The 22337-nt window shown below is 40.0% G+C and overlaps 1 protein-coding gene across 1 annotated transcript in view; it reads left to right on the top strand.

Moving 5' to 3' along the window:
- Positions 1 to 22337, top strand: part of TTC27 (tetratricopeptide repeat domain 27) — a 177032-nt gene that overhangs the window by 56377 nt on the left and 98318 nt on the right. The window contains exon 10 of the mRNA XM_001106562.4: positions 8025 to 8138. Coding sequence (XP_001106562.2) covers positions 8025 to 8138 — 114 coding nt within the window. The remainder of the gene's footprint in view (positions 1 to 8024; positions 8139 to 22337) is intronic.

The following is a 22337-nucleotide window of genomic DNA, read 5'->3' as shown; positions in this document are numbered from 1 at the left end:
CATAAAAATGTGTCCTTTGGGAGAAATAAATAATTAAAAATAAAGTGTTTACTATAATTATATGGAAACATATCAGAGCCTTTTCATGTGCTAAAATAACCCAGCATTTGGGAAAAAAATTCTGAAATTTGGGAGCATTGTATATATGCATACTGGATGCTTCATAAAAAATATTATTAGTAGCTGGGCCTAGTGGCTCATGCCTGTAATCCCAGCACTTTGGGAGGCCAAGACAGGAGGATCACTTGAGGCCAGGAGTTCGAGACCAACCTGGGTAACATTGTAAGATCTGTCTCTATTAAAAAAAAAAAAAAAGAAATGATTAGTGGCTTAAAAAAAGTAATGAAATATTATTTTGGGTGTATTTATATTTTTGTCCTTTATATGTTTTATGTTTTTAGCAATACTAAATTTGAATGTAAGATTGCTTTTTTTTTTTTCAAGATAGGGTCTTGCTCTGTTGCCCAAGCCAAAGTGCACTGGTATGAACACAGCTCACTGCAACCTGGACCTCCCAGGCTCAAGCGACCTTCCTGCCTCAGCCTGTCAAGTAGCTGGTACCAGAGATGTGCACTGCCACACTGAGTTAATTTTTTTGTTGTTGTTTTTTATTTTTTCTAGAGATAGGGTCTAGCTGTGTTGCTCAGGCTGATCTCAAACTCCTGGGCTCAAGCAATCCTCCTGTCTTGGCCTCCCAAAGTGCTAGAGTTACAGGTGTGAGCCCCTAACGCCCAGCCTGCTCTGTCTTTTTAAGGATTTTAACAGTAATGGTTTTGTAAAATACATGTTTTTTTATATACATAACACAAAATGTACCATCTTAACCATTTTTAAGGGTACAGTTCAGTGGCATTAAGTACATTCACAGTGTTGTGCAGCCATCAGTATTATCCATGCGCAGAACTTTTTCAGCTTCCCAAACTCTGCACCCATTAAACAATAACTCCCTTTCTCCCCTCCCTTTAGCCCTTGCAACTGTCATTGTACTTTCTATCCCTATGAGTTTGACTACTCTAGGTACCTTATTTAAGGGGAATCATAAAATATTTGTTCTTTTGTAGGCCAGGTGCAGTGGCTCATGCCTGCAATCTCAGCACTTTGGGAGGCCAAGGCGGGTGGATCACCTGAGGTCAGGAGTTCAAGACCAGCCTGGCCAACATGGTGAAATGCCATCTCTACTAAAAATATAAAAAGTCAGGCCAGGCGCGGTGGCTCACGCCTGTAATCCCAGCACTTTGGGTGGCCGAGGTGGGCAGATCATGAGGTCAGGAGTTCAAGACCAGCCTGGCCAATATGGTGGAACCCCGTCTCTACTAAAAATATAAAAAGTAGCCAGGCGTGATGGTGCACGCCTGTAGTCCCAGCTACTCGGGAGGCTGAGGCAGGACCATCGCTTGAACCCTTGAACCTAGGAGGCGGAGGTTGCAGTGAGCTGAGATGGCGCCATTGTACTCTAGCCTGGGCAACAAGAGCAAAACTCTGTTTCAAAAAACAAAATAAAATAAAAAATAAATAAATAAATAAATAAAAATACGAAAATTAGCCGGTCGTGGTGGCATGCACCTGTAATCCCAGCTACTTGGGAGGCTGAGGCAGGAGAATTGCTTGAACCTGGGAGGCAGAGGTTGCAGTGAGCCAAGATTGCACCACTGCACTACAGCCTGGGTGACAGAGCGAGACTCCACCTCAAAAAAAAAAAAAAATTGTTCTTTTGTGACTGATTTCACTCAGCATGGTGTCCTCAAGGTTCATCTGTGTTGTGTATATCAGAATGCGATTCTTTTTTAAAGCAGATTGATACTCTGTTGTTTCTATACCATGTCTTTTGTTTTTTGTTTTTTAATTTAATTTATTTTTTTTTTTGAGACAGAGTCTTGCTCTGTCGCCCAGACTGGAGTGCAGTGGTGCGATCTCGGCTCACTGCAACCTCCGCCTCCCGGGTTCAAGCAATTCTCCTGCCTCAGCCTCCCGAATAGCTGGGATTCCAGGCACCCACCATCACGCCCAGCTAATTTTTTTGTGTGTTTTTAGTAGAGACTGGGTTTTATCATGTTGCCCAGGCTGGTTTCAAACTACTGACCTCAAGTGTTCCACCCACCTCGGCCTCCCAAAGTGCTAGGATTACCGGCGTGAGCCACCACACCCAGCCTATACCACATTTTATCATCCATTCCTTCACAAACATTTGAGTTGTTTTTGCCTTTTGGGTATGTGTATAATGCTGCCAGGAATATTGGTCTGCAAATATCTGACTTCAGTTCTTTCAGGCATGACCCAGAAATGGAATTGCTGAATCATGTGGAATACTATATTTAATTTGGAGAGAATTTTTTCTAATGCTTAGATTTACTTTTTTCATACAAAGATAGCATAAAGTATCTTCTACAGAATGCACAGCGGTCACTAAAAGTTTTACAGTTCCTGTTATTCCCTGATGTATTTTGTTTTCCACTCACAGAATTAGTGAGTAGCCAATGGGCGTGGTGGCTCATACCTGTAATCCTAGCACTTTGGGAGGCCAAGGTGGGCTCATCGCTTGAGCCCAGGAGTTTGAGACCAGCCTGGGCAAAACCCTGTCTCTACAGAAAATTAAAAAAGTTAGCCAGGTGTCATGGCAAGTGCCTGTAGGGAGGCTAAGGCAGGAGAATCACTTGAACCTGAGAGGCGGAGGTTGCAGTAAGCCAAGACTGCACCACTGCACTCTAGCCTGGGCAACAGAGTGAGACACTGTCTCAAAAACAAACCAACAAAAAGAAATAGTGGGTAGCTAGAATTCTATGGTAATAACAAATTATATTAGCTTATATTTAGGTCTATGTACTCAGTCACGCATTGCCTCTTATAATCAAGGCTGAAACTCTGTGCTTATTTAACCTCTTAATATGTAAGACACCATTCCAAATCTGATGAGTCACGATTTGATAATTACAACCTCTTCTTTTATCTTTACTAATTTTTGGCATCTGAGCAATTTCGCTGTTCTCAAGTACTTCTTTCTTACACTTTTACTGAATAGTAAAGAAATGTGCTTATAAGATATTTCAGTAAATATGAAGTTTGTAATAATTGCATTTAGCTTAATGTTAAAATAGAAAATAACCCAAATCCGACGAAACTGAACTTAGGAATTTATTTTCCCTTCATTACTTAATTTCTCTTCCTTACTACAGAATTTTGGAGGTGGTTGGTCAACTTTTAGTCTACATTTTTCTCTTTATGAATAAGACGTCTTTAGTCCCACAGAGCTTAACCTGCTTTTTCAAGGGCACATAGATAATGGCTGGGACGGTAGAGGAATTCAAGCTAGTTTAGGAAAGAATTAATTTTTTTTTTTTTTTTTGAGACAGTCTCAGTCCGTCACTCAGGCTGGAGAGCAGTGGAATGATGTTGGCACACTGCAACCTCTGCCTCCTGGGTTCAAACGATTCTCATGCCTCAGCCTCCTGAGTAGCTGGAATCGTAGGTGCGCACTACTACACCCAGCTAATTTTTGTTATTTTTAATAGAGATGGAGTTTCACCATGCTGGCCAGGCTGGTCTTGAACTCCTGACCTCAAGTGATCTGCCTGCCTCAGCCCCAAAAGTGGCCACTGTGGCTGGCCAGTAATAATTAATCTTAATTTTTACTTGCCATGAAGCAAATGGAATATTACGATTTTTATTTCTGATACAGGGTCTCACTCTGTTCAGCCCAGGCTGGAGTGCAGTAGTATGATCATAGCTCACTGTAGCCTTGACCGGACTCAAGTGATCCTCACACTTCAGCCTCCTGAGTGGTTGGAACTACCTGGACATGCTACCACACTCAGCAAATTTGATAAATTTTTTTGTAGAGACAGGGGCTTGCTATGCTGCCCAGACTGATTTCAAACTCCTGGTCTCAAGTGATTCTCCCGCTTCAGCCTCCGGAAGTGCTGGGATTATAGTTGAGCCATCTCACCCAGCTGTAAAGTAATTTTCTTTTTCTTTTTTCTTTTTTTAGCATGTGGTACGTGTTGTCTTAAAGAAAAAACATTTTAAGTAGTGTTTAAGTTTCTGAGCTGCCTTACAAAAGCCTATGTAGACCCCAGATTGCCTAGGTCATAGTAATAAAAGTATTGTGTCATGATAGCTAGTTGTTATTTACAATATTGTGTCCTTGGGAGCATATGTTCCCAATTCTATCTAGGGAATGCTCCAAAAAAGAATCTATTAGATTGATTTTCATAAGCACCAGTCACTGTTAGTTTACATTTCTGTTTCAGAAGAACCACCTTTTTATGCCCCTGTCCCTTTGTAACAGAAGACAAAGGAAAAGTCTATTTCTTTGTCCCTCTTTTTATCCCTTTCTTGCAGTGTACCAGACAGTATGTAAGGCACTAGGAATCAAATAGCTGGGACTTCTGCCCTGGAGGAACCAAACTAGATGCAGTGATAAAGAATCACTGAATAGAGGTGGAGTCATTAGATGAGGTGGTTGAGAAGGCTCCCTTACAAAGTGGCATTTAGACCAAGACCTAAATGAGACAGAGCCAGCCTTGTAGGCATTGGGGTGATCACTTCTCAAGTTCTACATGGAATGGAAATAAGAGCAGTAACCCCCTGTTGGGGGACATGGTGAAGACTCTGAGTTAACTCTATCCAGATGTTTGTGTAGATTATGGCTTGAGCTCTCACCAGCTGGGGTTGGCCTGCTGCTTAGGTAGGTTAGATTGGTGTTCTCTCCATTGCATTTGGTTGCTGAAATTTTTTTAAAATGCCATTTTCTAATAAGTCAATAGAGCTTCATAAATCAACATATTTCCTGTTTAGTTTTCTTCTTATTTACCCAATGTCCCATATTATGATCAATTCTCACCTCATGGGCAGCAGTGTTTTATAAAATATATTGAATATAGCCTATGTGCAATTGCTTTCTTTCAGAAAGACTTTCTCAAGTCTTTATATCTCCCAGCCAAGTAGACATCATTACATTCTTTAGTGATGCTATTATCCAGTTAGTTCCTTCTTCAAAGCTTTTCAAATGTCTGTCAGATTGTATCTTATTTTCAGTGTTTAGTGAGAATGTTTTGGTTGACCTTCAAATAAAAATCTTAGGCAAGCCTCCTGTTCTCATACCAGTGTAGAAAACAGTGTGACTTTGTTGTTTATCTGAGGAAGATATTTCATCCCTTTGCTGTGCAAGCCTTTGGGACAACCTTTTTAAAGGTGGGTTTTAACTCTTACAAGCTCATGGGCTGAGCTGCACCATAGTTGCTGGCAGAATGATCAGTGTGGTTGGAAGGTGAGCACTGTTGCCCATGCCCACTCCGGAGAGAGATTTTCTGTTAAGGGTGAGCTTAACACTGGAGCTCCTGGAGGGGCCAGATGTGCTCTTCAGTGGGGACTCTCATAGGCTCCATTAAGCTTTACTTATTTATACTTACTTAATGCACCCAATTCTGTGAGAGATGGGAATGCTGCTCCAATTTTAGAGAGGAGGAAAATGAGACATCCAGGGAGATTGAGTAACTTCCCCAGGTCACTCGGTGGAGCTGGGATGCCTCTTGATCTTTTACTCTGCAGACTTTTCCCACTGTTTTACAGAGCCCTTTCCTCAGTACTCTTCCATTTTGTTGTCATGGGATTACAGATGATAATCCCTTTAATAAGATGAAAAGAAAATGAAGACAGTGATGTGACCCATTGTGGGTAGTGGAATCAGTTTTGCAGATTTACCTAATGAGAAAAGTCCTTTCCTTTGAAAATTCTTTGTTTTTTTTTTTTTTTTGAGACGGAGTTTTGCTCTTGTTGCCCAGGCTGGAGTGCAATGGCACAATCTCAGCTCACCGCAGCCTCCACCTCCTAGGTTCAAGCAGTTCTCCTGCCTCAGCCTCCTGAGTAGCTGGTATCACAGGCACCTGCCACCACATCCGGCTAACTTTTTGTATTTTTATTAGAGACTGGGTTTCATCATGTTGGCCAGACTGGTCTCGAACTCCTGACCTCAGGTGATCTACCCTCCTCAGCCTTCCAAAGTGCTGGGATTACAGGTGTAAGCCATCACGCCCTGCCTGAAAATTCTTGAGATCACATTTTATAATAAAATCTGACAAGTAGTGTTGCACATTTTAAAGAATTAGTTTTTTTAATGTCTTCTCTTTCATCATTCATATTTTTATAGGGCCATATGCACCTATTTATGTCAGTAAATTCATTCTTTTTGTAGATTTAAGTTAATGGAGGCCAATGAGATGAAGTTATACATTAACCTTGGAAACTATATTTCAAGGGGATAAAAATATTTTAATTTGCAAAGTTAATTATAGAATAATAAGATTAGAATGTATGTTTTATGGGGGCAGGGATCCTGTCTGTTTTGTTTGCTCTTCTGTCCTTAGGGCCTAGTACACACTGCCACGTAGGGAGTAGGTGCTCAAGTGAAGTAATGAACAAATTTCACTAAGGTTCCATTCTTTTGATTCTCCTCTCTTATTCATGTATTCTTTACCTAATCCTCTTCCTTCACCATCTCCAAGGCTCTTTACTGAGTACTCTTTTTACATTACTCTACTTTCTAATGTTTCTATGGTAGTATCATCCATGTCCAGGAAGTAGTCATATCTTAATTTAGCTATTTAAATGAGCACAAGTTTATTTGGAGAAAATGTTATAAAATAATATAAAGGTGTTCTGGGGCTTAGGATACTAAGTGTTAGTACCAGCTTTTGCTATTAATAGAGGTGTGATATTGAGCAGGTAATTTAACCTGTTGGTGCTTCGTTTTCCTCTTAATTGTAAGGGGGTTGGTCTAGATTAGAAGTTAGTCTAGATTAGAGGTTAAAAATTCAAATGCCTATAGGAGTCAAGCAGGTAATACAAATGAGTGAAATGAACTGTAAGGAGTTATAGGCTGAAGGACTTCTTGCTAACCTTTAATGAGAGTTTGGAGTTATGAATGAATTTGATAAAAGACAAATACTTTATCTTAGCCTAATAGTTCTTAAAGTTTGCTACACTTGAGAATTACTTGGGGTGGGGGAGGGGAGTGGTATTTTAAAAAACACTGATGCCAGCCTGGGCAACATAGGGAGATCCTGTCTCTACAAAACTAAAATAAAATAAATTAGCCGGGCATGGTGGTGCAGGTCTGCCTTCCAAGCTACTCGGGTAGCTGAGGTGGGAGGATTGCATGAACTCAGGAAGCCGAAGTTGTAGCTTGCCGTGATCATGCCACTGCACTCCAGCCTTGGTGACAGAGTGAGCTCCTGTCTCAAAACAACAACAACAACAAAAAACAGCCACCAAAACTGCCAGCCACATCCTGCTCTCAGAGATCTGATGTGCTTTTAGAATACCAAACGTCCCAGGTGCTTCTAATGAGTAGCTACATTTTCAGTGGTTAATTGTACTCTAAGATGTTTTCCAGACCTGACTTTTTGAAACAAGAGAAGGACCAAGGATGGCGTCAACTTTCAGATAAACAAACAGGTCTTTCTCCTCTATTTGTAGTAATCTTTACTGAAAGTAATTGTTGTGAATGATAACCCAGAGACAGTATCAAATTCCAAGTTGTCATCAAAGAAAGTTTAAATTGTGCTCATTATACCAAGGAGTCAGTGTTTATCCATAGTACATTTTGTCCCTGTTTTCACTTATCCAGTACTTTCGCTTTGTTTCTCACTACATTTGTGATCATATTGGATGGTTTCTACTATATTCTCTGAGTAATGGTGGTCACAGCTTTCTCTGGGGTTAGGTTTCACTGTGTGCATATTCGGTTTTGATACAGGCCAGTCTTTGTTAAGATGCCCCTTCTAGTAATGCATTTTCATTAAAATTGGAGACTCCCTACCTTAACGAATGCCAGAAAGCATTCTCATATGTTTTAGAATGATTTCTGTAATACAAATTGAGAAAAAGAGAACTTTTTGTTCACTGGGAAGATTTTCAAATCTGTGTTTAACTGTACCCTGATATTTTTGGAAGACTTAATTTTGTCCTATTCAGAATGAGATCACCTAGCTTATCTCTTTTCTATGTTTTTTCCCTCCTGCTTCTATCAGTGTTTGCTTTCACAACCAAAGTTCTGGGCCATTCAGACATCAGCCTTGATCCTCCGGACAAAACTTGAGAGAGGAAGTACACGCCGAGTGGAACGGGCAATGAGGCAGACACAGGTAGGAATTAATGTGGCAATTTGTATGCTTCTTCCAACTCTCTATTGCTATCAATAAGCATACATGTTTGCTATGAATGAAAGAATGAGACGGCTTACATTTTACTCATATAATTTGTTACTGTTTAGAGAATAAGTTCTATAATTTAACTTCTTGGTTCCAAAGCCCAGCTCTGTGACTTAGCAGCTCTGTGAACTCGGTACTTAACCTCTCCAAACCTCATTTTCATCATCTGTAAAAGAGGTTAATAATAATAACAGCACTTAGGCTGGGCACGGTGGCTCACGCCTGTAATCCCAGCACTTTGGGAGGCTGAGGCAGGTGGGTCATGAGGTCAGGAGTTCGAGACCAGCATGGCCAACATGGCAAAACTTCATCTCTACTAAAAATACAAAAATTAGCCAGGCATGGTGGCAGGTGCCTGTAATCCCAGCCACTTGGGAGGCTGAGGCAGGAGAATTGCTTGAACCCAGTAGGCAGAAGTTGCAGTGAGCCGAAATCGTCCCATTGTACACCAGCCTGGGCAATAAGAGCAAGACTCTGTCTCAAAAAATTAAAAAAGAAAAAAATAATAATAACACTTACAGGTTTATGGTAAGCATTAAAAGAGACAATATAAGAATAAATAAATAAAGATATGCAGCCCCATAGGTATGGCTTGTATAAAGAAATAAAATTCATCCTGATGCAAAAAATATTCATTAATGAACTAACCACATGTAAGATTAATCCATATTCAAGTAACGTTCTTCATTTAATGCTAATGTTTATTCCTATCCAATGAGTCAATAGCATTTAGTCTCTTTCACATATTTTCTCATAAACTATCCATGATGCAAATTTATTACCAAGAAAAATGGAAAATCTTGCAATAGATACAGGATTTCATAACGTCAGTGTCTTAGTCTGTTTGTGCTGCTACAACAATATACCTGAGACTAGGTAATTTAATTTATAAAGAATTGAAATTCATGTTCTCACAGTTCTAAAGGCCGGAAAGTCTAAGATCAAGGTGCTGGCATATTCGGTGTCTGATAAAGCCTCGTTGCTCGTGGATGGCACTGTCTGGGTGTTCTCATATGACAGAAGGGTGAAAGAGAGTGAACCCATCCTTTTACACCATTTTATAAGGGCCCTAGTCTGGCTTATGAGGGCTCTGCCCTCAAGATTTAATAATTTCCTAAACATCCTACCTCCTAATACTTTCACATTGGCCATTAAGTTTCAACATATATATTTTGGAGGACACATTCAGACTATAGTAATTAATGAAAGTGATTTAAAAAAAAATTTTTTTTTTGACACAGAGTCTTGCTGTGTTGCCCAGGCTGGAGTGCAGTGGCACAGTCTCAGTTCACTGCAACCTCTGCCTCTGGGGTTCAAGCAATTCTTATGCCTCAGCCTTCTGAGTAGCTGGGATTACAGGCGTGCACCACCATGCCCGTCTAATTTTTGTATTTTTAGTAGAGATGGAGGTTCACCATGTTGCTCAGGCTGGTCTCAAACTCCTGGCCTCCAGTGCTCTGCCTGCCTCTGCCTCCCAAAGTGCTAGGATTACTGGCATGAGCCACTGTGCCCAGCCAAAAATTTATTTTTATTTTATAAAAATTTCAAACCTACATAAAAGTCATAAGAACAGTATGAAGAATTCCCATATACCCTTCACCATGAGATCCTGTTTAGGCTTTAACAACTTGTCCTCATAACGTCCTTTGTAGCACAGGGATCCAAGCCTGGCATTTCACTGTCATATCCTTTCAGGCTCCTTTATTCCAGAACAATTCCTAGTCCTTTTTTGACCTTGATGGGTTTGATGCTTTTGAAGATTATGGGTTATTTTGAAGACTGCCCTTCAGTTAGAGTTTGTCTGATGTTTCATTATTTGATTCAGGTCATAGAATTTTGGCTGTCATATTATAGAAATAATGTAGTACTCTTTCCCCCTCAGGTGGCACATGATGTTCACTTATGCTGTCACTGGGGATGTTATTTGATCATTCAGTAAGCTTGTGTTTGTGAAGTTAGTGTTAGTAAAGTTAGTCTTTTCCTATTGTAATTAATAAACATTTTCAGGGAGTGGTATCGTTTGGGTATTTGTCCCCTCCATATCTCTTGTTGAAATGTGATTCCCATTGTTGGAGATGGGGCCTGGTGGGAGGTGTTGGGGTCATGGGAACAGACCCCTCATGAATGTCCTAATGCCTTCTCCACGGTAGTAAGTGACTTCTCCCTCTGTTAGTTCATGTGAGAGCTTGTTTGAGAGAGCCTGGCTTCTCTTTTGTTTCCTTTCTCGCCATGTGATCCACTTGCTTCCCTCCCCTTCTGTCATGACTAAAAGTTTCCTGAGGCTTCATCAGAAGCCGAGGTACCATGCTTGTATAGCCTATAGAACCATGAGCCAAATAAACATCTTTTCTTTATAAATTACCAAGCCTCCGGTATTCCTTTACAGCAACACAAAACAGATTAACATAGGGAGTTACTCTGAGACCATCTGATTTGTCATCTAACTTTCACCCATAGGTTTTAGCATTTATTCTTTTGTTTTTATATTTTTATTTATTTATTTTTACTTGCCACTATACTAATGAGGAGGTTTTAGCATTTAAAAAAAAATGTGTGTATTTATTCATTTATTTCTTCTTAGAGACAGGGTCTTGCTCTGTTGCCCAGGTTGGAGTATAGTGGTGCGATCATCGCTCTCTGCAGCCTTCACCTCCTGTGCTCAAATATTCTTCCTGTCTCAGCCCTCAGCCTTACCACTAGTTAGGGCTACAGGTGCATGCAACTGTGCCTGGATAGTTTTTTAATTTGTCATACGGGATCTCACTATGTTGTCCAGGCTGGTCTCAAACTCCTGACCTCCAGCAATCCTCCTGCCTTGGCCTCCCAAAGTGCTGGCATTATAGGTGGGAACCACTGTGCCTGGCCTGGTTTTATTATTTATTGATGTATCTTCTCTGCATAAGTTAGCATTATGTATTGCCAACTGGTAATTTTCTAATTCCATGATTCTTTAATAATTTTTAAAATTGGTATTCTACTGTAAGGAAGAGCTTTCTCTTCTCATTTGTTTTTCCATGTATTTATTTACTTGATTGTGAACTCATGGATTCCTGTTTTATTTTATGGGGTGTAATCTTACATTTTCATTACTTATTTACTTTTTTTTTTTTTTTTTTTTGGAGACAGAGTCTTGCTTTGTCACCCAGACTGGAGTGCTGTGACATGATCTCGGCTCACTGCAACCTCTGCTTCCTGGGTTCAAGCGATTCTCCTGCCTCAGCCTCCCGAGTAGCTGGGATTACAGGCGCCCATCACCACACCCAGCTAATTTTTGTATTTTTAGTAGAGATGGGGTTTCACCATGTTGGCCAGGCTGGTCTTGGACTCCTGATCTCAAGTTATCTGCCCACCTCGGCCTCCCAAAATGTTGGGATTACAGGCATGAGCCACCGTGCCCGGCCTGTCTTATTCTAAATTTCTTATTGTGACAAAATTTTAGCTCATTTGAATAAGTATTAAGCATATTATTTGTTGCTGTATTAAAAATAAATCCACAGACAGAATACTGTGATAAAAACAGAAGTGGGGTTTCTCTGTCAGAGAATGCTAATTTTAGAACCTCAATATCCATTCTCCCTGCTCCCCGGTCTTTTTGTTTTTGAGATGGAGTTTCACTCTTGTCACCCAGGCTGGAGTGCAGTGGTGCAATCTTGGCTCACTGCAACTTCTGCCTCCCAGGTTCAAGCGATTCTTATGCTTCAGCCTCCTGAGTAGCTGGGATTACAAGCATGCGCCACTGTGCCCAGCTAATTTTGAATTTTTAGTAGAGACGGGGTTTCACCATGTTGGCCAGGCTGGTCTTGAACTCCTGACCTCAGGTGATCCACCTGCCTCTCAAAGTGCTGGATTATAGGCGTGAGCCACCGTGCCTGGCCCCCTTCTTTATTTTAGTGATAGAACCTCCTGAATTTTATCCAGGCATATGACTTCCGGTCCTCTTTTGCATGTTGGAGAGGCCAGGTAACTAAGATGTGAACAGTAGGATGTGGATGAAGTAATATGTACCACCTCTGGGTCATACCCTTAAAAGGGAATGTGTGCTCTCCTGGTACTTTGTCCCTTCCCGTTGGCTGGGAAATCAGGAGAACTGGGCCGCCAACTTAGACCACAGATGTTTTGAAGGTGGCTGAGCCCTTTTAGCAGTTCTGAGCCATTCATTGTTTTAGTCTATTTTCTGCTGTGATAACAGGGTACCACAGACTGGGTAATTTATAAAGAAAAGAAGTTTATTTCTTACAGTTCTGGAGATTGGGAAGCCCAAGACCATGGTGCCAGGAGGTGGTGAGGGTCATCCGCTGGCAGAAAGGTAGAAGGCAAAAGGAAGTATATGCAAGAGAGAGCTCCCTTTTATAACAAAGCCACTTCCATGGTAATTAACCCACTCCCATGGTAACAGCATTAATCCATTCATGAGGGTAGAGCCCCCACCTCCCACCACTGTTGCATTGGTCACCAAGTTGCCAACACATGAACTTTTAAAGGACACATTCAAACTATAGCACTGTTGAATTTACAAATGAAAGAGAAACAGAATTCTGTCTTGCTCAAGTCTACTTTTTGATCTTTTTGTTATAGCAGTTTAGCCTATATCCTAAGTAAGCAGGCTGAGGCAGGAGAATCATTTGAACCCAGGAGGCGGAGGTTGTAGTGAGCCAAGATTGTGCCACTGTACTCCAGTCTGGGTGACAGAATGAGACTCCGTCTCGTTTAAAAAAAAAAAGTAAGGCAGAGAGAAAAAAACGCTATTAAGAAAAAAAAGAGAAAATATATTTACTATTCATTAACTGGAAGTAGATCACCATAAAGGTCTTCCTCCTTATTGTCTTAACATTGAGTAGGCTGAGGAGGAGGAGCAAAAGGAAGAATTGGTCTTGCTGTCTCATGGACGGCAGAGGCGGATGAAAACCCATATATAAGCGAACCTGTACAGTTCAAAGCAGTGTTGTTTTACAGTGGAAAAAACTGGCAAACACTACGGTAACCTCGTGATTATGATTAATATTATTGGTGATAAAACCGTTGATACAGGTTCAGTATCCCTTATGTGAAATGCTTGGGACCAGAAATGTTTTGGATTTTGGATTGTTTTCAGACTTTGAAATATTTACATATACATAATGAGATATTTTGGGGATGGGACCCAAATCTAAACACAAAATTCATGTCACTAGGGTGCAACACCTGTTGACAAGAAATAGAAAGAAGCAGAAGAAAATGTCAATCCAAGGTGTTGGCTCAGTGGAGCGTACAGTATTTCCCACTTTGCTGTCTCCTTGGGCTGAAATGGCTGGACCTGTCCTCTGCCTTCTCTTCCCTATCACTGGATATGGGCAGCCTCAGGAAGGGGCATGACCTCAGGCTAGGTGCTCTCTAGCTGAGGTGACGCTGAAAAAGCTGATAGTTCAAGGCAATCTGTTGTCCCCACTCCCGCAGCTAGACCTCACTATGTAGAGCAAAGAGGGAAGGTGAAGATGTAGTTGATTAGCATCTTCAATTATGGTGGATTACACCATTGTTTTAAAGTTTATTAAAAATTCAGTTTACACTAAAATTGTAAAATGTTGAAATGACTAAAACATAGTTTATTTAAGGAAATACACATAATACATTTTTTTACATTATGGAAAAAGTTTAACTGTCTGTTGTTGTTAAAACTTCAGCCTTCTTTTTTTGTTTGTATTTGAGATGGGAGGTCTCACTCTCCCACCCACACTGGAGTGCAGTGGCGTGATCTCGACTCACTGAAACCTCTGCCTCTTGAGTTCAAGTGATTTTCCCGTCTCAGCCTCCCGAGTAGCTGGGACTACAGGCATGCACTGCCTGCTTAATTTTTTGTATTTGTAGTAGGGTTGGGGTTTCGCCATGTTGGTCAGGCTAGTTTTGGCCTTCTTAATAGAAATAGTGCTAGACTACATTCACTTATTGGTGAAGGGCATATTGACCTAGAAATAATTTGCCCTTTAGCCATCTCTTTCAATAACTTTGGCACATAAAATAAGTTGGTCAGCATTCATTTTTCTTTTATAGCATCTAATTAAACTAAAAAAGTGGATCTTTTATGTGTTTATAAGTATATAGCTTTTCTTTCTTTCTTTCGAGACAGAGTCTCGCTCTGTCACCCAGGCTAGAGTGCAGTGGCGTGATCTCAGCTCACTGCAACCTCTGCCCTCCTGGGTTCAAGCGATTCTCCTACCTCAGCCTCCCAGGTAGCTGGGATTACAGGCACATGCCACCACACCTGGCTAATTTTGGTATTTTTAGTAGAGACGGGTTTCACCATGTTGGCCAGGCTGGTCTTGAACTCCTGACCTCAAGTGATCCACCCGCCTCAGCCTCCCAAAGTGCTGGGATTACAGGTGTGAGCCACCACGCCCAGCCTGTATATATCTTTTCAATTCTAAACCTGTATTTGTGAAGATTATGTTTTTAGATATCAAATAACAAGAATGTGTTTTGAGTGGGAAACATGGATTTAAAAGAAGGCTGGGAGCAGTGGCTCACACCTGTAATCCTAGCACTTTGGGAGGCCAAGGCAGGTGGATCACTTGAGGTCAGGAGTTCGAAACCAACCTGGCCAACATGGTGAAACCCCATCTCTAGTAAAAATACAAAACAATTAGCTAGGCATGGTGGCGGGCGCCTGTAATCCCTGCTACTCGAGAGGCTGAGGCGGAGAATTGCTTGAACCCAGGAGGCAGAGGTTGCAGTGAGTCGAGACTGTGCCACTGCACTCCAGCCTGGGCGACAGACCAAGACTCTGTCTCAAAAAAAAAAAAAAAAAAAAAAAAAAGAAGAAGAAGAGTCAAATCACTGTGCTCTGGCATTTTTCCTTTGCATTGGCCTTACTATATTTGGGGTCCGTTCATTTTGCCATTCAAATGCTGCATTATCAAGAGAGTTGCGTAGCCCACTAACTGTAGAACAGAATTAGAGAGTTGTTACTTCTGCCTCAGCAGGGTAGTACTGTAGAAAATGCTCTTTACTTCCCCAACCCAGAAATCTTGGAAATTAGTCAGATCATGTGACAGGATGAATGTACAATTTGTCTAAGTTTCTGTCAGTGTTGAGGCATTTAGCTCATCATCTGAACTTCTGCCAATTCCCCTGATTCAGAACTTGATATTACTTTGTTTGTTGAAGTTACTGCATCCCTGAGGAAAAAGAGGAAAATGATTTTAAAATTACATGTATATATTAAGACAGTGTTGTGTTTTTTTAATTCTGTTTTAGTTTCTATGAAAATCTGTTCCCTTCCACAGCAGTGTAAAGTGATAAAATGATAAACTGTTAAAAGTTGAGGTAAAGGCTGGGTGTGGTGGCTCACGCCTGTAATCACGCCTAGCACTTTGGGAGGCCGAGGCGGGTGTATCACCTGAGGTCAGGAGTTCAAGACCAGCCTGGCCAAGATGGTGAAACTTTGTCTCTACTAAAAATACAAAAATTAGCTGGGCATGGTGGCGGGCGCCTGTAATCCCAGCTACTCAGGAGGCTGAGGCAGGAGAATTGCTTGAACCCAGGATGCGGAGGTTGTGGTGAGCCGAGATCGCGCCACTGCACTCCAGCCTGGTGACAGAATAAGACTCTGTCTGAAAAAGAAAAAAAAAAAAAAGACTTGAGGAAAAATAAGCTAGAAAGGACCCCCTTAAGGAAAAGTTTGATCTTGTTCTATTATGTATTGAGGAAATGCAGGTATGATGAAGTCAGGTAACCTTGCCCCAGTTTGTCTGGCTAGTTAGTGACAGTCTGGACTACACAGACTTACACGGTTGCAGGCAGTTACACTGAAGGCTTCAACGGCAAGTCCTAAGGAATGGCAGATTTGGAAGAGATCTCTACGTGAGACGTGCCAAACTTGAAAAGAAAATGTTTCACCACACCTAAAGGTAAATAAATCATGATTATAAGATCCGCAGAAGAAGGAGGAACTCCAAAATGAGGACAATCTATTAAAAACATCTTGTCTTCTGAAATTATTTTAGGCTGCAATTTTGTATTGCATGTTCAAGGCAGTGGTGATGTTAGTGACAATGAAGAAAATCATGTTTATGGAAACTATTTTAATGGCTATGATTCAGAAGCTGCTTGAAATAAAATAAGATTATATTCTTCAGTAATCATTTATACCCTACTTTTCTACCAGTGGAGTATAAAATAGTGTTCTCTATCGTCATTCAGCCTTTCTGTCCCCATCTGATCTAAATTCTTTTTTTTTTTTTTAAATGAGAGAGAGTCTCACTTTGTCACCCAGACTGGAGTACAATGGCATGATCTCGGGACTGCGACCTCCACCTCCTGGGCTCACCTGATTCTCCTGCCTTAGCCTCCCAACTACAGGTGTGCGCCATCATGTCTGTCAATTTTTGTATTTTTTTTAGAGACAAGGTTTCACCACATTACCCCGGCTGGTCTTGAACTCCTGGGCTTAAGCTATTCACCTTCCTTCGCCTCCCATAGTGTTGGGATTACAGGCGTGATACACCGCACCCACCCTTAAATTCTTATATTCAACATTTTATCATAAGATCACATCCTTTTCTTTTATATGCTATGGTTCATGTGCATCTCCCAAAGTTGATGTGTTGGAAACTTAATCCCCAATGCAAAAGTATTGAGAAATGGCACCTTTAAGAGGTGATTAGGTCATTAATGGATTGATGCCAGTATTTCAGGGGTTAGGTTCCTGATAAAAGAATGAGTTTGGCTTCCTTCCCTCTAGCTCTCTTGCTCTCACTCTCCCTCTTGTGCCTCTGCCATGGGATCATGTAGCAAGAGGTCTTTTCCAGATCCAGGCCCTTCCATCTTAGACTTCCCCGTCTCCAGAACTATAAGAAGTAAAATTTCTGCTCATTGTAGGTGACCCAATCCTAATATTCTGTTACAGCAACACAAAGGGGCTAAAACATTTTGTAATCCAAATGTGAAACAAATTAATGGAAACTACATACATTCAAAGGGACCATCTTATTTATGTCCAAACCAAAACATTTTTGAAAAAAAAATTGTGCAAACCAAATTTGTCATTGTCTTCTTTCATATCAAGCTCTGTCTTCTTTCATATCAAACTCCTTTTACTTGGTGTTAGATAAACTCAGTTCAGTCTTTGGAGATCAATGTTAGATTGTTTTATGTTTATTACTGAAATAATCTTGATAATGAATTTAATTACTTGGTTATCTCTTACACCTGTTAATTTAAGTCATGAAAGTCTGTCCCTGTCCAAGCAGTTGTGCCTCTGAAGATGTTTGCCCAACAGGGAAATTTTTCTTCCTCCTTGGATTTCTGGGAGGACATTGCATTGAATTGGAAATTTGAGATTATTGCAGTTTTCTGTCCCTGGAGTCTGTTTATACTGCAATTTGACTTTCTTAACTGTGGTTATGAAGTCAGATTTCACAATTTTTAAATGACTTTTTTCTTCTTAGAATATGTTTTCTTTTTTTTTGTCTTTTAACTTAGCCTCAGGGGTACACGCACAAGTTTGTTAGATAGATAAATTGTGTCTCAGGTTTTGGTGTACAGATTATTTTGAAACTCAGGTAATCAGCATAGTACTCATTAAGTAATTTTTCAATTCTTATGCTCCTTCCACCCTCCACCCTCAAGTAGGCCCCAATGTTTGTTGTTCCCTTCTTTGTGTCCATGTGTACCCAACGTTTAGCTCCCAATTACAAGTGAGAGTATGCACTATTTGGTTTTGTGTCCCTGCATTAGTTTGCTTAAGTTAATGGCCTCTGGCTCCATCTTTGTTGCAGCAAAGAACATAATCTTGTTCTTTTTTATGGTTCTGTAGTATTCCATGGTGTATATGTACCCCGTTTTTTTGAGACGGAATCTCGCTCAGTCGCCCGGACTGGAGTGCAGTGGCGCAATCTCAGCTCACTGCAAGCTCCACCTCCCAGGTTCACGCCATTCTCCTGCCTCAGCCTCCCAAGTAGCTGGCACTACAGGCGCCTGCCACCATGCCCAGCTAATTTTTTGTATTTTTAGTAGAGACAGGGTTTCACCGTGTTAGCCAGGATGGTCTCGATCTCCTGACCTCGTGATCCGCCTGCCTCAGCCTCCCAAAGTGCTGGAATTACAGGCGTGAGCCACTGTACCTGGCCATGCCTACCCCATTTTCTTTATTTAGTCTACTGTTGATGGGAATTTAGGTTGAGTCCATGCCTTTGCTATTGTGAATAGTGCTGCAATGAACATACACACACATGTGTCTTTATGGTAGACCGATTGATAATCTTTTGGGTATATACACAGTAATGAGATTGCCGAGTCTGATGGTAGTTCTGTTTTAAGTTCTTTGAGAAATTGCCAAACTGCTTTCCACAATGGCTGAACTAATTTACATTCTCACCAACAGTATATAAGCGTTCCCTTTTTTCCACAACCTCTTTAGCATGTTGTTTTGTGACTTTTTAATATCCATTCTGACTGTTGTGAGATGGTATCTCATTGTAGTTTTGATTTGTATTTCTCTAATGATTAGTGATGTTAAGCGTTTTTTTCATATGCTTGTTGGCTGTGCATATGTCTTCTTTTGAAAAGTGACTGTTCATGTCCTTTGCCCACTTTTTAATGGGGTTGTTTTTTGTTTTTTGTTTAAGTTCCTTATAAATTATGGATATCAGACCTTTGTCGGGTGCATTTGCAAATATTTTCTCTCATTCTGTAGATTGTCTCTTTACTCTGTTGATAGTTTGTTCTGTTGTGCAAAAGCTCTTTTGTTTAATTTGGTTCCGTTTGTCAATTTTTGTTGTTGTTGAAATTGCTTTTGGCATCTTTGTCATGGAATCTTTGCCAGTTCCTACATTGAGAGTAGTATTTTCTAGGTTATCTTCCAGGGATTTTATAGTTTTTGGTTTTACATTTAAGTCTTTAATCCATCTTGGGTTGATTTTTGTATATGGGGTCAGAAAGGGGTCCAGTTTCAGTCTTCTACATGTGGTTAGCCAGTTATCCCAGCACCATTTATTTAATAAGGAGTCCTTTCCCCATTGCTTGTTTTTGTCAACTTTCTCCAAGATCAGATGGTTGTAGGTGTGCATCTTTGTTCCTGGGCTCTCTCTTCTGTTTCATTGGCCTGTGTGTCTGTTTTTGTACCAGTACCATGCTGTTTTGGTTTCTGTGGCCTTGTGGTACAGTTTGAAGTATGCTAATGTGATTCCTCCAGCTTTAGAACATCTGTTCTTGATACTGTGTAGTTGCATGATGCTTTGAAGGAGTAGGGATTTTTATCATGGTTAATTATGGAGGGAGGAAGACCCAAAATACCATGTTTGTTACCATTGTGGAGATTATTGCTGCTGTGTGGGCTGAAACATTTCTCTTTAAAGTTGGTAGTCCTTTCTTTATATGGCCCTCATGACCTATCTCATTAATTTCTAGTAATGATTAAGGGTATGTCATAATGAAACCCTTGATTGGAGGAATATTAGTCACAGTAATGTACTTTCAGGATTTGTTACTCTGAGGCTTGTACTTGTGTTTGAATAATTTGAGAAAGAGGTCCTTTATTTATTTATTTTTTTTAATACTGATGGAATTACCACACTCTGCAGGAATTAGATGTAACACCTGGACCAAGTCCACGGTCAGTAGTAGTGAAGTGTGTTTTGTTTTTTTAAACTATGTCACTCTTCTTAATTGTTTTAATTATATAAATGATGCTGCTTATTATAAAAATATAAGCAATATGGAAGTGGAAAGTAAAAAACAACAGCTTCCTTTTCCTCTTGCTTGCCTTCCAGTCTCAACAATTTGTGTACCTTCTAAACCTCTTTCTGTGTGTAAACATAAATATACTTTGACATAAGTGGGATCATCCAGTCTTCATTGCTTTATACCTTTTCCCTCTAAACATAACAGCTTGATCAGCTCTGCATGCCAATACTTGTGAATCTAGCTCATTCGTTCCAGCAGCCATATGTCACTCTTTTAAATGGAAGTGCTACAACTTATTTAACTAATCCTCTATTTTTGAAAGTGTCTTTTAATTAATATTTTATTTTTAAACTGCATATTAAAAATTTTAGTACTGCATATAATAAAATAAATTAGTTCACTGAGGAGGATTTTAAATGAAAGATATAAATTCTTCCTCAATTCTGAGTTCACTTTTAGCTATTTCTTTTTTAGTTGTTATTCTAGTGGTTTCCATTATAACTTTAAATATTTACATTTCTTTAATACTTCTGTCTCTTGATTTGTCAACTTTTTAGATAGAATCTGTTGATTCCACACTATAACTAAGGAAGAAATCAGCGCACCTCTCATCTCCTCTTCCATTTTTATGTTATTTTTCAATTGTTGGAGTTGTTACTCTATATTCTGTTGGGTAATGTTTGTCATGTATGTTTGTTCTATATATATATATTTTTTTTTCTTTCAGAGACAGGGTCTTGCTCTGTTTTCCAGGCTGGAGTGCAGTGGTACAAACATGGGTCACTGTGCAGCCTTGACCTCTTGGACTCAAGTGATCCTCCCCACCTCAGCCTCCTCAGTAGCTAGGACCATAGACACCCACCACCATGCCAGGCTAATTTTTAAGTTTTTTATAGAGGCAGGGTCTTGCCATGTTGTCCAAGCTGGCCTCAGACTTTTAGGCTCAAGCAATCCTCCAGCCTTAACCCCCCAAAGTGTTGGGATTACAAGTGTGAGCCACTACACCTGGCTCAGATTTTTTTTTTTTTGAGACAGAGTCTTACTCTGTCACCCAGGCTGGAGTGCAGTGGCATGATCACAGCTCGCTACAATCTTGAACTCTTGGGCTCAAGTGATCCTCCTGTTTCAGGCCCCCACGCCCAACTAATTTGCAATATTTTTGTTGAGACAGGGTCTTACTACATTGCCCAGGCTGATCTCAAACTTCTGACCTCAAGTGACACTCCCACCTCAGCCTCCCAAAGTGCTGGGATTACAGGCGTGAGCCACTGTGTCTGGCCTATATGTTGAATTTTTTAAAACTTCAACCCAATCTTACAGCATTGTAATGATGATGCTGTGAGTGTACTGATTATTGATTATACACCAAATGGTGCGATTGGACCCATGGAGAAGGAAATGCAGTGCTCTGTGTCTAAGTGTTTGCCACTTGAAGGAAGCTGTCACAAGAATCAAGGTCCAGGGGATTCTCCGCTGATTTTTTTTTTTTTTGCACTTTGCATGGTCAGCTACCACTGCTTCTTTCCTGTTAGTCATTATCTTTCTTGTTTCCTTTTTTGTTTTTTTGTATTGCCTCATTGTGTAACTTTTTCACATGAAGAACAAATGTAGTTAAATTTGCGTCTTTGTGAAAAGTATTTTTCCATCATAATTCAGGAGTTTGGGTGTATAGAATTCTAGTTGCAAAATCATTTTTCTTCAGGACTTTAAATGAAGTCATTACCTTAATATCTCCTGTCATCACCTTAATATCTCCTGTCATCCAAGTTTGCTAATAAGTATGGCAGTCTGATTTTTGTCTTGTTTTAAGTTCTTTCTTTTCTTCTTGTTTTGAAATTTTTTTATAATTTTCTCTTTATTTTTGGAATTCTGGATGTATCTAAATTTGACCATGGGCTCTGGAGTCATACTGCCTGGTTTCTGTTCCCAGCGCTACCATATAATATACCTGCTTATACCTTGGACAAGCTACTGAACGTCTCTATGCCTCAGATGGCTCACATAAATAATGGAATAAATGGAGTTTTTATGAGCATTGTATGAGTTAACATTTAGATCAGCATCTCATGTTGGAAGTGCTTAATAAATGTTAGTTACATAATTATTATTTCTCTTTCTGGATTATATATTGGGTTATTTAAATAGAAGCAATTATGGCTCTATAAATGAAACAATTTAATTATACTTTAATTAATTATACTTTTTTCTTCATTCTTTAAAAAACTTCTTTATCCAATTCAGTTCTGCATTTGGAATTTTAGTAGAACTATGTAGAGACCTCCCAGATCTATCTTCTGTGCCTCTTCTAAGCTGTTTGTCTTTTTGATTGAAGTTATAGGAGATTTCTCCCATCTTTTCTCCTGTATTACTAATTTTGACCATAAGCCCAATTAATAATATTTAGTCCATTCATAAATTTTTTTATTTTGACAATTATTTTTAATTTCCAGTAAATCTGCATTTTTCTGATTGTCC

This window comes from Macaca mulatta, chromosome 13 (assembly GCF_049350105.2).
Source record: "Macaca mulatta isolate MMU2019108-1 chromosome 13, T2T-MMU8v2.0, whole genome shotgun sequence".
Classification (NCBI taxonomy): domain Eukaryota; kingdom Metazoa; phylum Chordata; class Mammalia; order Primates; family Cercopithecidae; genus Macaca; species Macaca mulatta.
This window is presented reverse-complemented; position numbering and strand designations above follow the sequence as displayed.